The sequence below is a fragment of the Bombina bombina genome, chromosome 10 (genome assembly GCF_027579735.1).
Source record: "Bombina bombina isolate aBomBom1 chromosome 10, aBomBom1.pri, whole genome shotgun sequence".
Taxonomy (NCBI): domain Eukaryota; kingdom Metazoa; phylum Chordata; class Amphibia; order Anura; family Bombinatoridae; genus Bombina; species Bombina bombina.
This window is the reverse complement of record NC_069508.1, coordinates 217,807,240-217,829,685: the sequence shown is the minus strand read 5'-3', so window position 1 is coordinate 217,829,685 and position 22,446 is coordinate 217,807,240. Positions and strand designations below refer to the sequence as shown.

Here is a 22,446-nt window from a genome sequence, read left to right as displayed (position 1 = left end):
CGCACATATACTCTCATACACATTCTCTCACACACACATGCACATATACTCTCATACACATTCTCTCTCTCACACACACACATATACTCTCATACACATTCTCTCACACACACACACATGCACATATACTCTCATATACATTCTCTCACACACACACACACACATATACTCTCATATACATTCTCTCTCACACACACACATGCACATATACTCTCATATACATTCCCTCTCACACACACACACACATATACTCTCATACACATTCTCTCTCTCACACACACACACATATACTCTCATACACATTCTCTCTCACACACACGCACATATACTCTCATACACATTCCCTCTCTCACACACACACATGCACATATACTCTCATACACATTCCCTCTCTCACACACACACATGCACATATACTCTCATACACATTCTCTCTCACACACACACATATACTCTCATACATATTCTCTCTCACACACACACACGCACATATACTCTCATACACATTCTCTCAGACACACACACATATACTCTCATACACATTCTCTCACACACACACATGCACATATACTCTCATACACATTCTCTCTCACACACATATACTCTCATACACATTCTCTCACACACACACATGCACATATACTCTCATATACATTCTCTCTCACACACACACATGCACATATACTCTCATACACATTCTCTCTCACACACACACATGCACATATACTCTCATACACATTCTCTCTCACACACATATACTCTCATACACATTCTCTCTCACACACATATACTCTCATACACATTCTCTCTCACACACACACACACATATACTCTCATACACATTCTCTCACACACACACACACACATATACTCTCATATACATTCTCTCTCACACACACACACATATACTCTCATATACATTCTCTCTCACACACACACATATACTCTCATATCACATACTCATCGACACACACACAATACTATCATATAAATAATTAAAATATACTCTCATACTACATTCTCTCACACACACAGCACATATACTCTCATACTCATTCTCTCACACACACACACATATACTCTCATACACATTCTCTCACACACAACACCACGGATATACTCTCATATACATTCTCCTCACACACACGTACATATACTCTCAGTACACATTCTCTCACACAACACAACACATATACTCTCATACACATTCTCTCACACACCCATGCCCACATATACTCTCATACATCATTGCTCTTCACACCACACGTACATATACTCTTCATACACATTCTCTCACACTACACAAACAGCACATATACTCTCATACACATCTCTCTCTCTCCATACAAACACCCACAGATATACTCCTCATACACATTCTCTCACACACACACAGTGCACTATCATATCTCATACACATTCTCTCACACACCACACGTAATATACTCTCACTACCCTCATTCTCACACACACACACTATGACATATACTCTCATACACTTCTCCTCCACACACACACGTACATATACTCTCATATACTTCTCCTCTCACACACACACACACATATACTCTCATACACATTCTCTCACACACACACACACATATACTCTCATACATATTCTCTCTTTCACACACACGCACATATACTCTCATACACATTCCCTCTCTCACACACACGCACATATACTCTCATACACATTCTCTCTCACACACACACACACACATATACTCTCATACACATTCTCTCACACACACACACGCACATATACTCTCATACACATTCTCTCTCACACACACACACACATATACTCTCATACACATTCTCTCTCTCACACACACACACCTATAGTCTCATACACATTCTCTCTCTCACACACACACGTACATATACTCTCATACACATTCTCTCACACACACACATATACTCTCATATACATTCTCTCTCACACACACACATATACTCTCATACACACGCACATATACTCTCATACACATTCTCTCACACACACACACACACACACACACATATACTCTCATACACATTCCCTCTCACACACACACACACACATATACTCTCATACACATTCTCTCAAACACACACACGCACATATACTCTCATACACATTCTCTCACACACACACACAACATATACTCTCATACACATTCTCTCACACACACACATGCACATATACTCTCATATACATTCTCTCACACACACACACGTACATATACTCTCATATACATTCTCTCACACACGCACACACGCACATATACTCTCATACACATTCTCTCACACACACACGCACATATACTCTCATATACATTCTCTCTCACACACACATGCACATATACTCTCATATACATTCTCTCACACACACACGTACATATACTCTCATACACATTCTCTCACACACACACGTACATATACTCTCATACACATTCTCTCACACACACACTCACATATACTCTCATATACATTCTCTCACACACACACGCACACACACATATACTCTCATACACATTCTCTCACACACACATGCACATATACTCTCATATACATTCTCTCACACACACACACGTACATATACTCTCATACACATTCTCTCACACACACACGCACATATACTCTCATATACATTCTCTCTCACACACACATATACTCTCATATACATTCTCTCACACACACATGCACATATACTCTCATATACATTCTCTCACACACACACATGCACATATACTCTAATATACATTCTCTCTCACACACACACACGTACATATACTCTCATATACATTCTCTCACACACACACATGCACATATACTCTAATACACATTCTCTCACACACACACACACATATACTCTCATACACATTCCCTCTCACAGACACACACGCACATATACTCTCATACACATTCCCTCTCACACACACACGTACATATACTCTCATACACATTCCCTCTCACACACACACGTACATATACTCTCATACACATTCTCTCTCACACACACGCACATATACTCTCATACACATTCCCTCCCACACACACACACGTACATATACTCTAATACACATTCTCTCACACACACACACACATATACTCTCATACACATTCCCTCTCACACACACACGTACATATACTCTCATACACATTCTCTCTCACACACACGCACATATACTCTCATACACATTCCCTCCCACACACACACACACGTACATATACTCTAATACACATTCTCTCACACACACACGCACATATACTCTCATACACATTCCCTCCCACACACACACACGTACATATACTCTAATACACATTCTCTCACACACACACACACAGATATACTCTCATACACATTCCCTCTCACACACACACACGTACATATACTCTCATACACATTCCCTCTCACACACACACGTACATATACTCTCATACACATTCTCTCACACACACATGCACATATACTCTCATACACATTCTCTCTCACACACACGCACATATACTCTCATACACATTCCCTCCCACACACACACACGCACATATACTCTCATACACATTCCCTCCCACACACACACACACGCACATATACTCTCATACACATTCCCTCTCACACACACATGCACATATACTCTCATACACATTCTCTCTCACGCACATATACTCTCATACACATTCTCTCTCACACACACACACACACATGCACATATACTCTCATGCACATTCTCTCTCACACACACACACATATACTCTCATACACATTCTCTCACACACACACACGCACATATACTCTCATACACATTCTCTCACACACACACACGCACATATACTCTCATATACATTCTCTCACACACACACGCACATATACTCTCATACACATTCTCTCACACACACACACGCACATATACTCTCATATACATTCTCTCACACACACACACACATATACTCTCATACACATTCTCTCACACACACATGCACATATACTCTCATATACATTCTCTCACACACACGTACATATACTCTCATACACATTCTCTCACACACACACACGCACATATACTCTCATACACATTCTCTCACACACACACGCACATATACTCTCATACACATTCTCTCATCACACACACATGCACATATACTCTCATATACATTCTCTCACACACACACGCACATATACTCTCATACACATTCTCTCACACACACACGCACATATACTCTCATACACATTCTCTCACACACACACACGCACATATACTCTCATATACATTCTCTCACACACACACACACATATACTCTCATACACATTCTCTCACACACACATGCACATATACTCTCATATACATTCTCTCACACACACGTACATATACTCTCATACACATTCTCTCACACACACACACGCACATATACTCTCATACACATTCTCTCACACACACACGCACATATACTCTCATACACATTCTCTCTCACACACACATGCACATATACTCTCATATACATTCTCTCACACACACACGCACATATACTCTCATACACATTCTCTCACACACACATGCACATATACTCTCATATACATTCTCTCACACACACATGCACATATACTCTCATATACATTCTCTCTCTCACACACGCACATACTCTCATACACATTCTCTCACACACACACACGCACATATACTCTCATATACATTCTCTCACAAACACACGCACATATACTCTCATACACATTCTCTCACACACACATGCACATATACTCTCATACACATTCTCTCACACACACATGCACATATACTCTCATACACATTCTCTCACACACACACACATACATATACTCTCATACACATTCTCTCACACACACACACACACATATACTCTCATACACATTCTCTCACACACACACACGCACATATACTCTCATATACATTCTCTCACACACACACGCACATATACTCTCATACACATTCTCTCACACACACACACATACATATACTCTCATATACATTCTCTCACACACACACGCACATATACTCTCATACACATTCTCTCACACACACACACATGCACATATACTCTCATACACATTCTCTCACACACACACGCACATATACTCTCATACACATTCTCTCACACACACACACATACATATACTCTCAAACACATTCTCTCTCTCACACACACATGCACATATACTCTCATACACATTCTCTCTCACACACACACACATATACTCTCATACACATTCTCTCTCTCACACACACACATATACTCTCATACACATTCTCTCTCACACACACACACATATACTCTCATACACATTCTCTCTCTCACACACACATGCACATATACTCTCATACACATTCTCTCACACACACGCACATATACTCTCATATACATTCTCTCTCACACACACACACATATACTCTCATACACATTCTCTCTCTCACACACACACATATACTCTCATACACATTCTCTCTCACACACACACACATATACTCTCATACACATTCTCTCTCTCACACACACACACACACATATACTCTCATACACATTCTCTCTCTCACACACACACACATATACTCTCATACACATTCTCTCACACACACACACACATATACTCTCATACACATTCTCTCTCTCACACACACACATATACTCTCATACACATTCTCTCTCACACACACACATGCACATATACTCTCATACACATTCTCTCTCACACACACACATGCACATATACTCTCATACACATTCTCTCTCACACACACACACATATACTCTCATACACATTCTCTCACACACACACACACATATACTCTCATACACATTCTCTCTCTCACACACACACACATATACTCTCATACACATTCTCTCACACACACACACACATATACTCTCATACACATTCTCTCTCTCACACACACACATATACTCTCATACACATTCTCTCTCTCACACACACATGCACATATACTCTCATACACATTCTCTCACACACACACACGCACATATACTCTCATATACATTCTCTCACACACACACACACACATATACTCTCATATACATTCTCTCACACACACACACGCACATATACTCTCATATACATTCTCTCACACACACACACGCACATATACTCTCATATACATTCTCTCTCACACACACACACGCACATATACTCTCATACACATTCTCTCTCTCACACACACATGCACATATACTCTCATACACATTCTCTCTCTCACACACACATGCACATATACTCTCATATACATTCTCTCTCACACACACACATATACTCTCATATACATTCTCTCACACACACATGCACATATACTCTCATACACATTCCCTCTCACAGACACACACACATATACTCTCATACACATTCTCTCACACACATGCACATATACTCTCATACATATTCTCTCTCACACACACACATGCACATATACTCTCATACACATTCTCTCTCACACACACACATGCACATATACTCTCATACACATTCTCTCTCACACACACACATGCACATATACTCTCATACATATTCTCTCTCACACACACACATGCACATATACTCTCATACACATTCCCTCTCACAGACACACACATGCACATATACTCTCATACACATTCTCTCACACACATGCACATATACTCTCATACATATTCTCTCTCACACACACACATGCACATATACTCTCATACACATTCTCTCACACACACGCACATATACTCTCATATACATTCTCTCTCACACACACATGCACATATACTCTCATACACATTCTCTCTCACACACACACACACATATACTCTCATACACATTCTCTCACACACACACACATGCACATATACTCTCATACACATTCCCTCTCACACACACACATGCACATATACTCTCATACACATTCCCTCTCTCACACACACACACATATACTCTCATACACATTCTCTCTCTCACACACACACATGCACATATACTCTCATACACATTCTCTCACACACACGCACATATACTCTCATATACATTCTCTCTCACACACACATGCACATATACTCTCATACACATTCTCTCTCTCACACACACACACATATACTCTCATACACATTCTCTCTCACACACACACATATACTCTCATACACATTCTCTCTCTCACACACACACACGTACATATACTCTCATATACATTCCCTCTCTCACACACACACACATATACTCTCATACACATTCCCTCTCTCACACACACACACATATACTCTCATACACATTCCCTCTCTCACACACACACACATGCACATATACTCTCATACACATTCTCTCTCTCACACACACACACACACACACATATACTCTCATATACATTCTCTCTCACACACACACACGCACATATACTCTCTTACACATTCTCTCTCACACACACACACACACACACATATACTCTCATATACATTCTCTCTCACACACACACATGCACATATACTCTCATACACATTCTCTCTCTCACACACACATGCACATATACTCTCATACACATTCTCTCTCTCACACACACATGCACATATACTCTCATACACATTCTCTCTATCACACACACATGCACATATACTCTCATACACATTCTCTCTCTCACACACACATGCACATATACTCTCATACACATTCTCTCTCTCACACACACATGCACATATACTCTCATATACATTCTCTCTCTCACACACACACATGCACATATACTCTCATATACATTCTCTCTCTCACACACACATTCACATATACTCTCATACACATTCTCTCTCACACACACACACATGCACATATACTCTCATATACATTCTCTCTCTCACACACACACATGCACATATACTCTCATACACCTTCTCTCACACACACACGTACATATACTCTCATACACATTCTCTCACACACACACGTACATATACTCTCATATACATTCTCTCACACACACATGCACATATACTCTCATATACATTCTCTCACACACACACGTACATATACTCTCATATACATTCTCTCACACACACATGCACATATACTCTCATATACATTCTCTCACACACACACGTACATATACTCTCATATACATTCTCTCACACACACACGTACATATACTCTCATATACATTCTCTCACACACACATGCACATATACTCTCATACACATTCTCTCACACACACACGTACATATACTCTCATATACATTCTCTCACACACACATGCACATATACTCTGATATACATTCTCTCTCACACACACACGTACATATACTCTCATATACATTCTCTCACACACACACGCACATATACTCTCATACACATTCTCTCTCACACACACACACACGTACATATACTCTCATACACATTCCCTCTCACAGACACACACATGCACATATACTCTTATACACATTCTCTCACACAGACACACACATATACTCTCATACACATTCTCTCACACACACATGCACATATACTCTCATACACATTCTCTCACACACACACGCACATATACTCTTATACACATTCTCTCACACACACACACACATATACTCTCATACACATTCTCACACACACACACATATACTCTCATATACATTCTCTCACACACACACGCACATATACTCTCATACACATTCTCTCACACACACACGTACATATACTCTAATACACATTCTCTCTCACACACACATGCACATATACTCTCATACACATTCTCACACACACACGTACATATACTCTCATATACATTCTCTCACACACACACGTACATATACTCTCATATACATTCTCTCACACACACACGTACATATACTCTCATACACATTCTCTCACACAGACACACACATATACTCTCATACACATTCTCTCACACACACACACATATACTCTCATACACATTCTCTCTCACACACACATGCACATATACTCTCATACACATTCTCTCTCACACACACACGTACATATACTCTCATATACATTCTCTCACACACACACACATGCACATATACTCTCATACACATTCTCTCACACACACACACATGCACATATACTCTCATACACATTCTCTCACACACACACACATGCACATATACTCTCATACACATTCTCTCACACACACACACATGCACATATACTCTCATACACATTCTCTCACACACACACACGCACATATACTCTCATATACATTCTCTCTCACACACACACACACATATACTCTCATACACATTCTCTCTCACACACACACACATGCACATATACTCTCATATACATTCTCTCTCTCACACACACATTCACATATACTCTCATACACATTCTCTCTCACACACACACACATGCACATATACTCTCATACACATTCTCTCTCTCACACACACATGCACATATACTCTAATACACATTCTCTCTCACACACACACATGCACATATACTCTCATACACATTCTCTCTCACACACACACACATGCACATATACTCTCATACATATTCTCTCTCACACACACACATGCACATATACTCTCATACACATTCTCTCACACACACACACATGCACATATACTCTCATACACATTCCCTCTCACACACACACATGCACATATACTCTCATACACATTCCCTCTCTCACACACACACACATATACTCTCATACACATTCTCTCTCACACACACACATATACTCTCATACACATTCTCTCTCTCACACACACACATGCACATATACTCTCATACACATTCTCTCACACACACGCACATATACTCTCATATACATTCTCTCTCACACACACATGCACATATACTCTCATACACATTCTCTCTCTCACACACACACACATATACTCTCATACACATTCTCTCTCACACACACACATATACTCTCATACACATTCTCTCTCTCACACACACACACGTACATATACTCTCATATACATTCCCTCTCTCACACACACACACATATACTCTCATACACATTCCCTCTCTCACACACACACACATATACTCTCATACACATTCCCTCTCTCACACACACACACATGCACATATACTCTCATACATATTCTCTCTCACACACACACATGCACATATACTCTCATACACATTCTCTCACACACACACACATGCACATATACTCTCATACACATTCCCTCTCACACACACACATGCACATATACTCTCATACACATTCCCTCTCTCACACACACACACATATACTCTCATACACATTCCCTCTCTCACACACACACACACATATACTCTCATACACATTCCCTCTCTCACACACACACACATATACTCTCATACACATTCTCTCTCTCACACACACACATATACTCTCATACACATTCTCTCTCTCACACACACACATGCACATATACTCTCATACACATTCTCTCTCTCACACACACACACATATACTCTCATACACATTCTCTCTCACACACACACATATACTCTCATACACATTCTCTCTCTCACACACACACACGTACATATACTCTCATATACATTCCCTCTCTCACACACACACACATATACTCTCATACACATTCCCTCTCTCACACACACACACATATACTCTCATACACATTCCCTCTCTCACACACACACACATGCACATATACTCTCATACACATTCTCTCTCACACACACACGTACATATACTCTCATACACATTCTCTCACACACACACACATGCACATATACTCTCATACACATTCTCTCACACACACACATGCACATATACTCTCATATACATTCTCTCTCACACACACACACGCACATATACTCTCATACACATTCTCTCTCTCACACACACATTCACATATACTCTAATACACATTCTCTCTCACACACACACACATATACTCTCATACACATTCTCTCTCTCACACACACATGCACATATACTCTCATACACATTCTCTCTCTCACACACACACACACATATACTCTCATACACATTCTCTCTCTCACACACACATGCACATATACTCTCATACACATTCTCTCTCACACACACATGCACATATACTCTCATACACATTCCCTCTCACAGACACACACATGCACATATACTCTCATATACATTCTCTCTCTCACACACACATATACTCTCATACACATTCTCTCTCTCACACACACATATACTCTCATACACATTCTCTCACACACACACACGCATATACTCTCATACACATTCTCTCACACACACATGCACATATACTCTCATATACATTCTCTCTCACACACACACACACATATACTCTCATATACATTCTCTCTCACACACACGTACATATACTCTCATATACATTCTCTCTCACACACACGTACATATACTCTCATATACATTCTCTCACACACACACGCACATATACTCTCATACACATTCTCTCACACACACATGCACATATACTCTCATATACATTCTCTCTCACACACACACACACATATACTCTCATATACATTCTCTCACACACACACACGCACATATACTCTCATATACATTCTCTCTCACACACACACATGCACATATACTCTCATACACATTCTCTCTCTCACACACACATTCACATATACTCTAATACACATTCTCTCTCACACACACATGCACATATACTCTCATACACATTCTCTCTCTCACACACACATGCACATATACTCTAATACACATTCTCTCTCACAGACACACGCAAAGACACTCCCTCTTTCACACACAGGCCTATATTTATCAAAGTCTGGTGGACCTGATCTGACAGTGCGGATTAGGTCCACCAGACCTCGCTGAATACAGAGAGCAATACGCTCTCCGTATTCAGCATTGCACCAGCAGCTCACAAGAGCTGCTGGTGCAACGCCGCCCCCTGCAGATTCGTGGCCGCCAGCAGGGAGGTGTCAATCAACCCGATCGTATTCGATCGGGTTGAATTGCGGCGGTCTTTGTCCCCACAGACTCACACACACTCAAAAGACACTCACTATTAAACACAGACAAAAGACACTCACTCTTACACACACACAGACACACAAAAGACACTCACTATTAAACACAGACAAAAGACACTCACACTTACACACACACAGACACACAAAAGACACTCACTATTAAACACAGACAAAAGACACTCACTCTTACACACACACAGACACACAAAAGACACTCACTATTAAACACAGACAAAAGACACTCACACTTACACACACACAGACACACAAAAGACACTCACTCTTTCACACACAAAGACACTCACTCTTTCACACTCACACACAGACACTTACTCTTTCACACAGACACACACACAAAGACACTCACTCTTTCACACACAGACACACACACAAAGACACTCACTCTTTCACACAGTCACACAAAGACACTTACTCTTTCACACACAGACACACATAGATAGAGCATATAAAACAACTTTCCAATTTACTTCTAAGATCTAATTTGCTTTATTCCCTTAGAATCATTTGTTGAAAAGCATATCTAGGTAGGCTAAGGAGCAGCAGTGCACTACTGGGTGCTAGCTGCTGAATAGTGGATGTACATATATGCCTCTTGTCATTGGCTCAATTAATGTGTTCAGCTAGTTCCCAGCAGTGCTTTGCTTCTCTTTCAACAAAGGATAAAAAGAGAATGAAGTACATTTGATAATAGAAGTAATTTGGAAAACTGTTGAAAATTGTATGCTCTATCTTTAAGAGAGAAAAATGATGGGTTTCATGTCCCCGTAAATGTCTTTTAAAAAAAAAAAAAAAATTCCAATGACTTGTGGAATACTTAAATGCAACATGATCTAGTTTAGCAATCTACTCAGACAAGCAGCTGATAGGAAGTCATTTAATTTAGAGGAGTTGCGCTCTCCCCCACCCCCTGGGAGGTTGATTCCGGCAGATGTCTCTCCAATTAGCAAATAGCGAATACAACTCACTTCTGCTTCACTCTAAAGGGCGGTAGAGTCCCAAGATCTTCAGGATTTCCCTTAATAATCCAAAAATATTCTAACCGAGGAACTGTGATTTTCAAGATCTACAATCATGAAATTCCGTAACTTTTAAACCAAACTTTCTTTTGCTTTATATTTCTTTTATATTTGTACATTGCACTTTGGGACCTCTTTATTAGTTTTTTGGGTGTGAGTCAGTTTTCGGCGCTACTTAATGTTTGTTTTTTAAAATATTCTAAGGATTATTTTGACATTTTTTTTACAGTATGTATAAGAATTTTTAATAATTATTAATATTTTTCAATATTTTATATAATATTTCAAGAATGTGCTTTAAGACACAGAAATGAAACTTTCATGATTCAGCAAGAGTACAGTTTTAAAAACGTTCTATTATGAAATTGACTTGCTATGTTTAGTTCATACTGAGGTAGGCCTAGGTCAATTGTAGAGTATTTTTATTGTACCCTATATTTGAATCATGCTCTTTTATTTATTTATTTTGTTATTATCTCCTATTTTCTATGGGCAATTAATAAAACTGCTACTCTTGTGAGGCATGGGCAGATGTACGTACATATGCCCAGCTACTGGACATCTGATGACTAGCGTTGGGAAACTCTTACTAGAAGTGTTTGCTTGTTTAATAAGCCTATATGCCACTGTGAATCGAGGTTGTGCTTGTTTCCTATCGTTTCTTCAAACAAGCAAATACAACTCACTTTGGATCATCAGCTGCACCTCCTACTTCACTATAAAGGGTGTTACAGTTTACTGTCACAAAAGTAATGAATTTATCAGGTAAGCATACATTTGTTTTTCTTATATAAGATGGTGAGAGTCCACAAGATATCACAAGTGGGATCCTATACCCAAGCTGTGAAGTACACAAGACCATCGTGAAATATGGCTGGAAAAACAGTTAAAGGGACAGTCTACACCTAAGTCATCTTAAAGTCTTACCTTAGATTAAGCTGCAAATAGCCTCCTGCACTTCTTTCTATATAATGCAGCCACTTTGAAAAGGGCCGCCATACTCTGAACTGATGACATTGCGATCCGAGCTGCATCTAGACATTCTGCTGAATAGCATTGACTGTCTAGTGAGGCTTTTGTGATTGGACATCATATGCAGCTCAAATCGTGAAGTCATCAGTTGCAGAGTTTGGTGGCCATTTCAAAGTGGCCAAAAACAATATTCTTTTTAAAATAACTTTTTGACTGCTGCATGAAATAGAAAGGAGTACAGGTGGCTATTTGCACCTTAATCTAAGGTAAGACTTTAAGATGAAGGTGTAGACTTTAAAGCAGGTACACTTAGTTTGTTCTTAAAACTGCTTTGTCCTGATGAAACAAAATCAGGTAGGGAGAATCACAAAATAGAGCAGTAAGTTCAGATACTCTTCTGGCTGGGAAAATAGCCAAGAGAATGAGAACCTTTCAAGACAATAGGTGAATGTCCAGGACATTCATAGGTTCAAACAGCTGAGCCTTCAAAACCAAGTTAAGGTTCAATGTAGAGGAAGCAGGACTGGTCTCATGCTGACCAAAGCTTGAACAAAGTCTTGAAATCTTCTTGTGATACAAGACTGAAAGGGCAGAAATTTGGCCTTTAAGGGAACTGGCTCCAGACCATTCTAGTAAAATTATAGAATTTGACGAATTCTAAAATGGTTCTAAATGGCAATTCTTAGTCACATAAAAAAAATTCCAACACTTGATCTGAAAAATCTCTTAGAGTCAAAATCAGGCATTCAATCGGCATGCTGTCAAATTTGAGGTTTTTATGGAAGAAGGGACTTTGAGAGAGGTCCTTCATGAGAGGAAGATGCCTAGGCTGTCTGGAGAACATGTGTACCAGATCTGTGTACTAAATCTTGCAAGGCCATACCAGAACAATTAGAATCACTGAAGCCCTTTCCTGTTTTACCTTGGCTATTATCTTGGATAGTAAAACAAAAAGAGGAAATATGTAAATCAGATTGAATGACCAGAGAACCACTAGTGAATTTATTAGTCTCTTATGTTACTCAAGATCTTGCACAATACTAGGGTAGCTTGTAAATCAAGTGAGTAGTCATGCAGTCTATGTCTGGCCTTCCCAAATGTTTCAAAATCTGGTAAAATGCCTCCTGATTCAAGGACCATTCACCAGGGTGAATGTACTAAGGACTGTGGAAGTCAGCTTCCCAATTGTCCACACACAGAATTTAAATAGATGAAATCATACAATGATGGGGATCTGCACAAATCAGAATGCTGGATACCTCTTCCATTGCTAAGGCACTTTCCATACCACCTTGGTGATGGATATAAGTCACTGCTGAGATATTGTCTGAATGAAACCTCAGAAAAAACCTTGGAATTATGCGAAAGTGGGACGAATTAAAGTTCTGTTGAGTTTTTTTTTTTTTGCCTCCTCCTGTAGGACTGGAATCCCACTTGTAAAGGCTTGAGGACTCATCATCATATAAAAGAAAAGGACACAGTTTGCCAAATATCACTTTGCAGAGGAAGTGTAAGGAACAGAACTACTTACCAGCACAGTAGTTGTGGGTTTGGTAGAACGTGTTCTAGCCGACTGTAGTTTGTTATTCGAAAAGTTAGAGCAGCAGGTGATGGATTGTTGGAAAAGTGTCTAGTGATGCCAGCCGGGAAAGACAAAACCATTTCTCCAGTGATTTTCACTATGCATCTATAAACACATAAACAATGAATAGATATAAGGAACAGAAGAAAACATTAGCTGCAGTGTTAAAGGGATATGAAACCCAAATATTTTCTTTTCACGATTCAGGTAGAGCATGCAATTTTAAACAACTTTCCAAGAGTAACTGATGGAGCTACTATGCAACCAGAAGTTGTGAAACATGAAAAGACCAAGTGCATACACAGCAGAAGGCACTAAACAGTTAATATACGATGATGTAGCTTCTGAGCTAAACTAATAAGGCAGAGTGTCCTCATGCTTGGTGTGAACATTCTTCTGCCCAGCTGATGAATGATTGGTTTCTGCCTGCTCCCTTCATACAGGTACCATCTAGGAGAGGACATTTACATAAACATATACATGGCCAGAAAGAAGGGTTTTGATGTTCGCAATGCTCATAGGAAACTTTCAGACACTCTCAACATGTTGCTAAACTGTTACTGGGTTCACTCAACAACACATTTTGAGCTTATTGGCTAGTAGGACCCAGGTAACCACAAAAGAACTAGAGGAAAGGCTTTATGCACCATGGAACAAGAAGTTTACTACTTACTTATTTGGATCAGCCCCTTTAAAATAGGTGTTGACCGTTTCTGTAAATGCAGCAGCTACAGGCAAGGTGTCTTGAGCCCCCATCGTTAAAGGACTTGGTCCTCGGGAAGATCCTGCAACAGAAGTCACAGCTGCATTCTCTTGTTATGGATATTATATTAAACGGTTGTAATAAAAAACATAACATTCTCACAGAATTCTCAAAGCTGTAAATGAATAACATAAATTATGCTTACCTGATAATTTTCTTTTCTTCAGATGGAAAGAGCCCACAGCTGCATTCATTACTTTTGGGAATTCAGAACCTGGCCACCAGGAGGAAGCAAAGACACCCCAGCCAAAGGCTTAAATACCTCTCCCACTTCCCTCATCCCCCAGTCATTTTGCCAAGGGAACAATGAACAGTAGAAGAAATATCAGGGTGAAAAGGTGCCAGAAGAATAAAAATAACAGACGCCACATAGTAAAACACGTGCGGGGAGCTGAGGACTCTTTCCAACTGAAGAAAAGAAAATTATCAGGTAAGCATAATTTATGTTTTTCTTAATAAATTACTTTTGGGAAAACAATACCTAAGCTATAGAGGACACTGAATGCAAAACGGGAGGGTACAAAAGGCAGCCCATTCTGAGGGTACCAGGCCTACAAACCCTACCCAAAAAAACCTGCCTTTGTCCGAAGCCGATAAAACTTAGAAAAAGGAAAAGGCCCCAAGGACACTGACCTGCAGATAGTCCATAAGACCTTGCTAGAGACCACAGAAAGGACTCAACTGAGCCAACCTGCCTTCAGAAGACACCGCTGCCCAGCAGTCGGTCCCCAACGTACCACCCCTTACTAGAAAAAGGGATCAAGCATCAACAACTCAAACCAAAAAAAGGAGAAACAAGAAAGAAAAAATCAAGGAGCAAAACAGCAAGGCAGACCCCGGAATACACAGAAACCACAAGGTTAAGACAGGGAACAGAAACCGAGAAGAAAACTTCTCCTAAATACAATGCATCATATCTTAAAAGACAACTGAAGACAAAGTCCTCAAGTCACAGATAACGAAATATTCACAGATCAAACACGTGCAGCAAGCCCAGATAAGTGAACACCTGAGTCAATCCACACGCTACAGTCATACCAGGATGAAAAAAAAAAGAATACTTGCCAGCAAGTAAGAGCAGCTGAAAAGAGATATCAAATCCTAATTGCCAGACTGCTAAACATCCACTAAACAGTGGGCACATCACAGGCTATCCAAAAGCCATCAGTCCTTCTCAAATATCTTGATATATAGAAAGCACAAAACCTCAAGAAGGCTCACTGAATCTTAAAAGGCCTGAGGACGTCCACATATCTCAGATCCTGCTCCACACTGGACCAGCCCAAGCGACAGGCAGGTCTAAAAAACAGGGGAACAGAAAGGACCCCAAACACCATCCCCTAGGGAAGGACAGAATGGGGTAAACTCATCACCCCCACAGAACTCGGGTGCTAACCCAAGAGCTCCCTCAAATAGGTACTGCCACAGATAACCCATAGGAGATGAATATCGCAAATGCAGAATATTCCTAATAGAACCCATCATAACTGACAGTCTCAACATTAAGATTCCAATCTCCACAGAAAGAACAGCACAAGCCAAAAAAGCAAACTGCTCACCCTTACAGGATAAAAATACCTGTTCCAACCTCCTGCACACAAGACAGGACAACAACCCTCCAGAGAGAGGAACCTCCCCCTTCATAAGAAGGACCAAACAACCCCCCCAAAGGGAAGGACACATATAAAAACAGTGCACATGCTCATAAGGCATGAGCCAAGTCTGATAAAAACAAAAGTTGAATGGAAAAACATCCAGATGTCCCGAAGAACAAAGAGAGAACTCCCCACAAAGGGGAATATACATTGTTCAAAGGACAAGGCAAGCCATAAGTAGCGCATCCGAAAGCGCCCAGAACCTGGCCAAGCTGCTAGCAGGCTTAACTAGCCATTCCTGTCAGGGTATCTGTAAATGTCAGTGGACAATACATATATATATATATATATATATATATATATATCTATCTAAAAGAAAAATGAGAAAGAAAGCGCACAAAGGCACCTACATAGTGCAAATCAATTTAATCAAACAATAATACAAGTGTATATTAAAACAGCTCCCCCGTAGGGTGTCTACTCACAAGAGTCAACCTCAAACTTATGAGGTATGTTTGAGCATGTAGTTTAAAAGTTCCGCTCAGGGCCGCTTGCTGTGAAAGTGCTTAGTCCAAAGAGTCAGGACAAATACACCTGAATGCCGGGTATCGCTGTTTGTAACACGAAATCTTGACAAATATTTCCCCCGGTCTCTTGTTCTACTCGCATCCACTCTGGTAGGAGTTTTTTTGGAGCACAATCTCTCATAAGCAAATGGTCCGTACAGATTCACCAACAGCTGATCGCTGTTCCACAAAGACAGACGCAAGGTGGGCGTGGCCTTACGCGTTTCGCGGTTGTGTCACCGCTTCGTCAGAGGAATATCCACGCCCACTGGAAGCTTCCCTTAAGTACGTTCATAGTCAATGTAGACCGCCCACCTTAGCGTGTCATTTGAAATTCGGTGATGCAAATTTGTAGTCCTGTTATATTATGCGATGGTCATATCTGTGCTCACATTTAGGAAAATGTAAACCTCTAAGATTATAATATTATATACAATAAATATATTCTTTTTTAAAAAACCAGACGTACAGCAATAATACACAATTCATTAATATTAATAAATAATCATAGATTAAAAAAGTGAAAAGAAAATTTCCTTCCCCCTTTTCATTTAAAAATGTGTTTAAACCTTAATTTTAGTTACATTTCCAATTGGTATTCCCATAAATTCATAAATACAAATATATTAGTTTAATTCATCCAGTTCACACATAAATTTTTTTTATATAATTAATGTAATATTTAAAAATTATTTAAAAAAACTAATAAAATATAATTCATGATACACTATGTATCCAGGGGTTGCGTAAGCGATTTTATATTAATGGGAATTCTTGAATTCATAAAAAAGGTGTAGGTAAAGAAACTCAGAAGTTATAAATATTTTAATATCATAAAAATGCCTGTATATCTACCTCTCTATTGAGGCCATATGGTTCTAAAGTTTTAAGGGTATGTATCCAATAGGTCTCACGTTTACGTAATTGTAACAGTCTATTGCCCCTTCTTTTGTCCAGAACCACCTGTTCTATTGCTTTAAATTTCAGACCTTCAGGGTTACTCTGGTGTACATCCCTGAAATGATCATATACGCCGTGGGGAACATCACCAGAGGTGATATTATTCAAATGTTCATTAATTCTCCGTTTCAGAGTACGTTTTGTTCTCCCCAAATACTGTTTCCCACAGTTACATTCAAGGATGTACACCACAAATTTAGACTGACAATTTAAAAAAGATTTGATAGGAAAACATTTATTATTTGTATTTGATTTTACTTCTTTATTTTCTGGATCAGTATATTTACATACATTACAATTTTTTCTTTTGCATTTATAAAATCCTTTATGTTGATCTGTTAACCAGGATTTATTTGTTTTAATTTCTCTTAAGGTGCTGGGTGCTAATATGGTTTTTATTGATCTATTTTTCCTGAAGACAACATTTGGTTTATCCTCTAATAATTTTTTTTTTTTTTAATACTGGATCTTCTTTTAAGACATACCAGTATCGACGAATAATTCTTTCTATTTCAGTAGCTATCAGGAACTGGTGAATATATGTTTAGGTGGAACACAACTGCAGAATGAATAATAATATGTATGTTACACAGGACTGTCTAAAACCTCTATTTCTGAAAAGGCTTCCTTCAGTCATGTGAGTAAGTATAATATAACAAGCATTGATAACTTATTCAGCAGAAAGTGAATAAGAAAAATAATATACTGTTAAGATCACCCTTAGATAATAACAGGAGATATGAGAACAAGATGAAGATTCAGACAGGCAGCATTTGAGCAACAGGACCAGACAAGTGAAGTTGCGGTTAAGGCTTTAAAGTTTATGATTAAACTTCTTATCTTTAATACAAGACTCAGTACATACGTTATGAGATATGATGTTTAGCAGTAATTTGTACCTTGGTAATGCAGACAGCCAGGAGAGCAAGCAGGGTTACCTTCGTAGGTGAATCAGAGTAGTTAGAGTGAGACCGGAGCAGACCTGGAAGTGACGTCACGCTGTGTAGCGTAATCGGGAGAATCTCACTGACAGGCTGAATGAACACTGAGGGTATGAGCTGCGGTAAAAAGAAAGCAGCGAGAGGCAATAGAAAAATACAATAGGTACTTTACCCCACAAGCAGAGAGAGAGAGGCTGTGAATGAAATTCCAAAGTAGAAGTTGCTGTTTAGGATAAGGCTCAGAACTCCGTATAATAAGGTGGAGAAGGAAAAGGCTGAGCAGGCAGGTAAACCTCTCTGTAGCGAAGATCATCAATACTGAGCAAGGTGTAACAGGTGAGCGGCACTCTTAAAGAAGGAGGAACAAATCAGAAAGTAGTGGGTGTAGCTAGGAGAAAAATGGGTTGAACCAGGCAGAACCTGACAGTAGCTGAGTTATTATATTTAGTTAAGAATAAATTATTTCTCCTTTTTGACGAGGAAATTTTTCTGTTCTCATTACCTTTTAGAAGAATTTTTCTATCCAGTTTTCTTGTTTTATTCAGGCTCTGTTCAATAACTTCAGTAGAATAACCTTTTGCCACAAATTTCGTTACCAATTCTTTAGCTTCTATTTCAAAGGCCTCCGCTTTAGTGCAATTCCTTTTTACCCTTTGAAACTGCCCATAGGGTATGTTGTTTACACATTTTTTGTGGTGACAACTTCTTGCATGTAGGTAACTGTTGGAATCGGTCTGTTTTTTATATAGTGTGGTGATAATTCTCTTTCCCTCATGTTGTAAAGTTATGTCTAAAAAATCAATTTTAATTTTATTACTGTTGTGGGTGAATTTTAAATTTTTGTTGTTAGAATTAAGATAAATAATAAATGCTTCTAATGTTTCTGCATCACCTCTCCAGATGACAATGACGTCATCTATAAATCTCCGCCAAAGAATGATGTTATTTTTAAATGGGTTATTGTTCCAAATGTATTGGTCTTCCCAACACCCCATATATAAGTTGGCATAATTGGGTGCAAATTTGGTCCCCATTGCCGTGCCGCTAAGTTGAAGGAAATATTCTTTATCAAAAAGGAAATAATTCTTAGTTAGGATAAATTTTATTGCTTTCAATAGGAACCAAACTTTCACTTCTGGCAGATGTTCATGTTTTATTAGGAAATATTCAATACTTTCAATCCCTTCCTTGTGAGGTATGCTGGTATATAATGCAGTGACATCTAATGTCAACCAGATAAATTCTTCATTCCATTCAATTCCCTCCATTATATTTAGCACGTGTAAAGTATCCCTAATATAGGACTGTAATGTTGTCACCATTGGTTTTAAGTAAAAGTCCACATATTCGGATAGTTTACAGGTCAGGGAATCAATTCCCGAAATAATTGGCCGGCCTGGAGGTGTCTTTTGATCTTTATGTATCTTTGGTAGATAATAAAAGGTCGCTACCCTGCAGTTATCATTGTACAAGAACTTTTTCTCATCCAAAGTAATTGCCCCCAGATTCTTAGCCTTATTTAATAATTCAAACAGAATTTTAATAAAATCATGAGTCGGATCTCTAAATAATTTTTGGTAAGTTTCCTTGTCATTTAGGATTCTAAATGATTCTTTCAGGTAATCACTTCTATTTAGAATCACAATACTCCCCCCCCTTATCCGCTTCTCTTATGATGATTTCATTATCTTTTGACAGGTTCTTTAAAGCCTTTAATTCATATTTGTTTAAATTCTGTTTGTCTTTTCTTACCTTATTATCGATTTTTTCACATAAGTTTGTTAAATCCTTTTCCACCAATTTTTGAAATACTGGGATATGATTCCCTTGAGAGTGTAATGGATAAAAAATTGACTTTGGTTTAAAACCACTCTGTATCCCATGAGAGCCTTCAACTTCCAAGGTTTCCAACAGAGACAGAGTATTATAATGTATATAATATGTTAATGGTCAACCAAAAAGGGGCCATAAAAAAGCTCAGAATTTTTATAATAATAATAAAAAAAACATTAATCAAAATTCAAAAGTAGTGATGGCAACACATGAGAGAGAGGATAGAGAGGTACCTACTTCTTCTGAGCATTTC

The 22,446-nt window shown here is 39.0% G+C and overlaps 1 protein-coding gene across 1 annotated transcript in view; it reads right to left on the bottom strand.

Moving 5' to 3' along the window:
* The window catches only part of SGIP1 (SH3GL interacting endocytic adaptor 1), a 1,342,240-nt gene that overhangs the window by 289,850 nt on the left and 1,029,944 nt on the right, over window positions 1–22,446 (bottom strand). The window contains exons 18-19 of the mRNA XM_053693689.1: window positions 16,209–16,320; window positions 15,485–15,640 (exon numbers count right to left, since the gene is read on the bottom strand). Of these exons, the coding sequence (XP_053549664.1) occupies window positions 15,485–15,640; window positions 16,209–16,320 (268 nt within the window). The remainder of the gene's footprint in view (window positions 1–15,484; window positions 15,641–16,208; window positions 16,321–22,446) is intronic.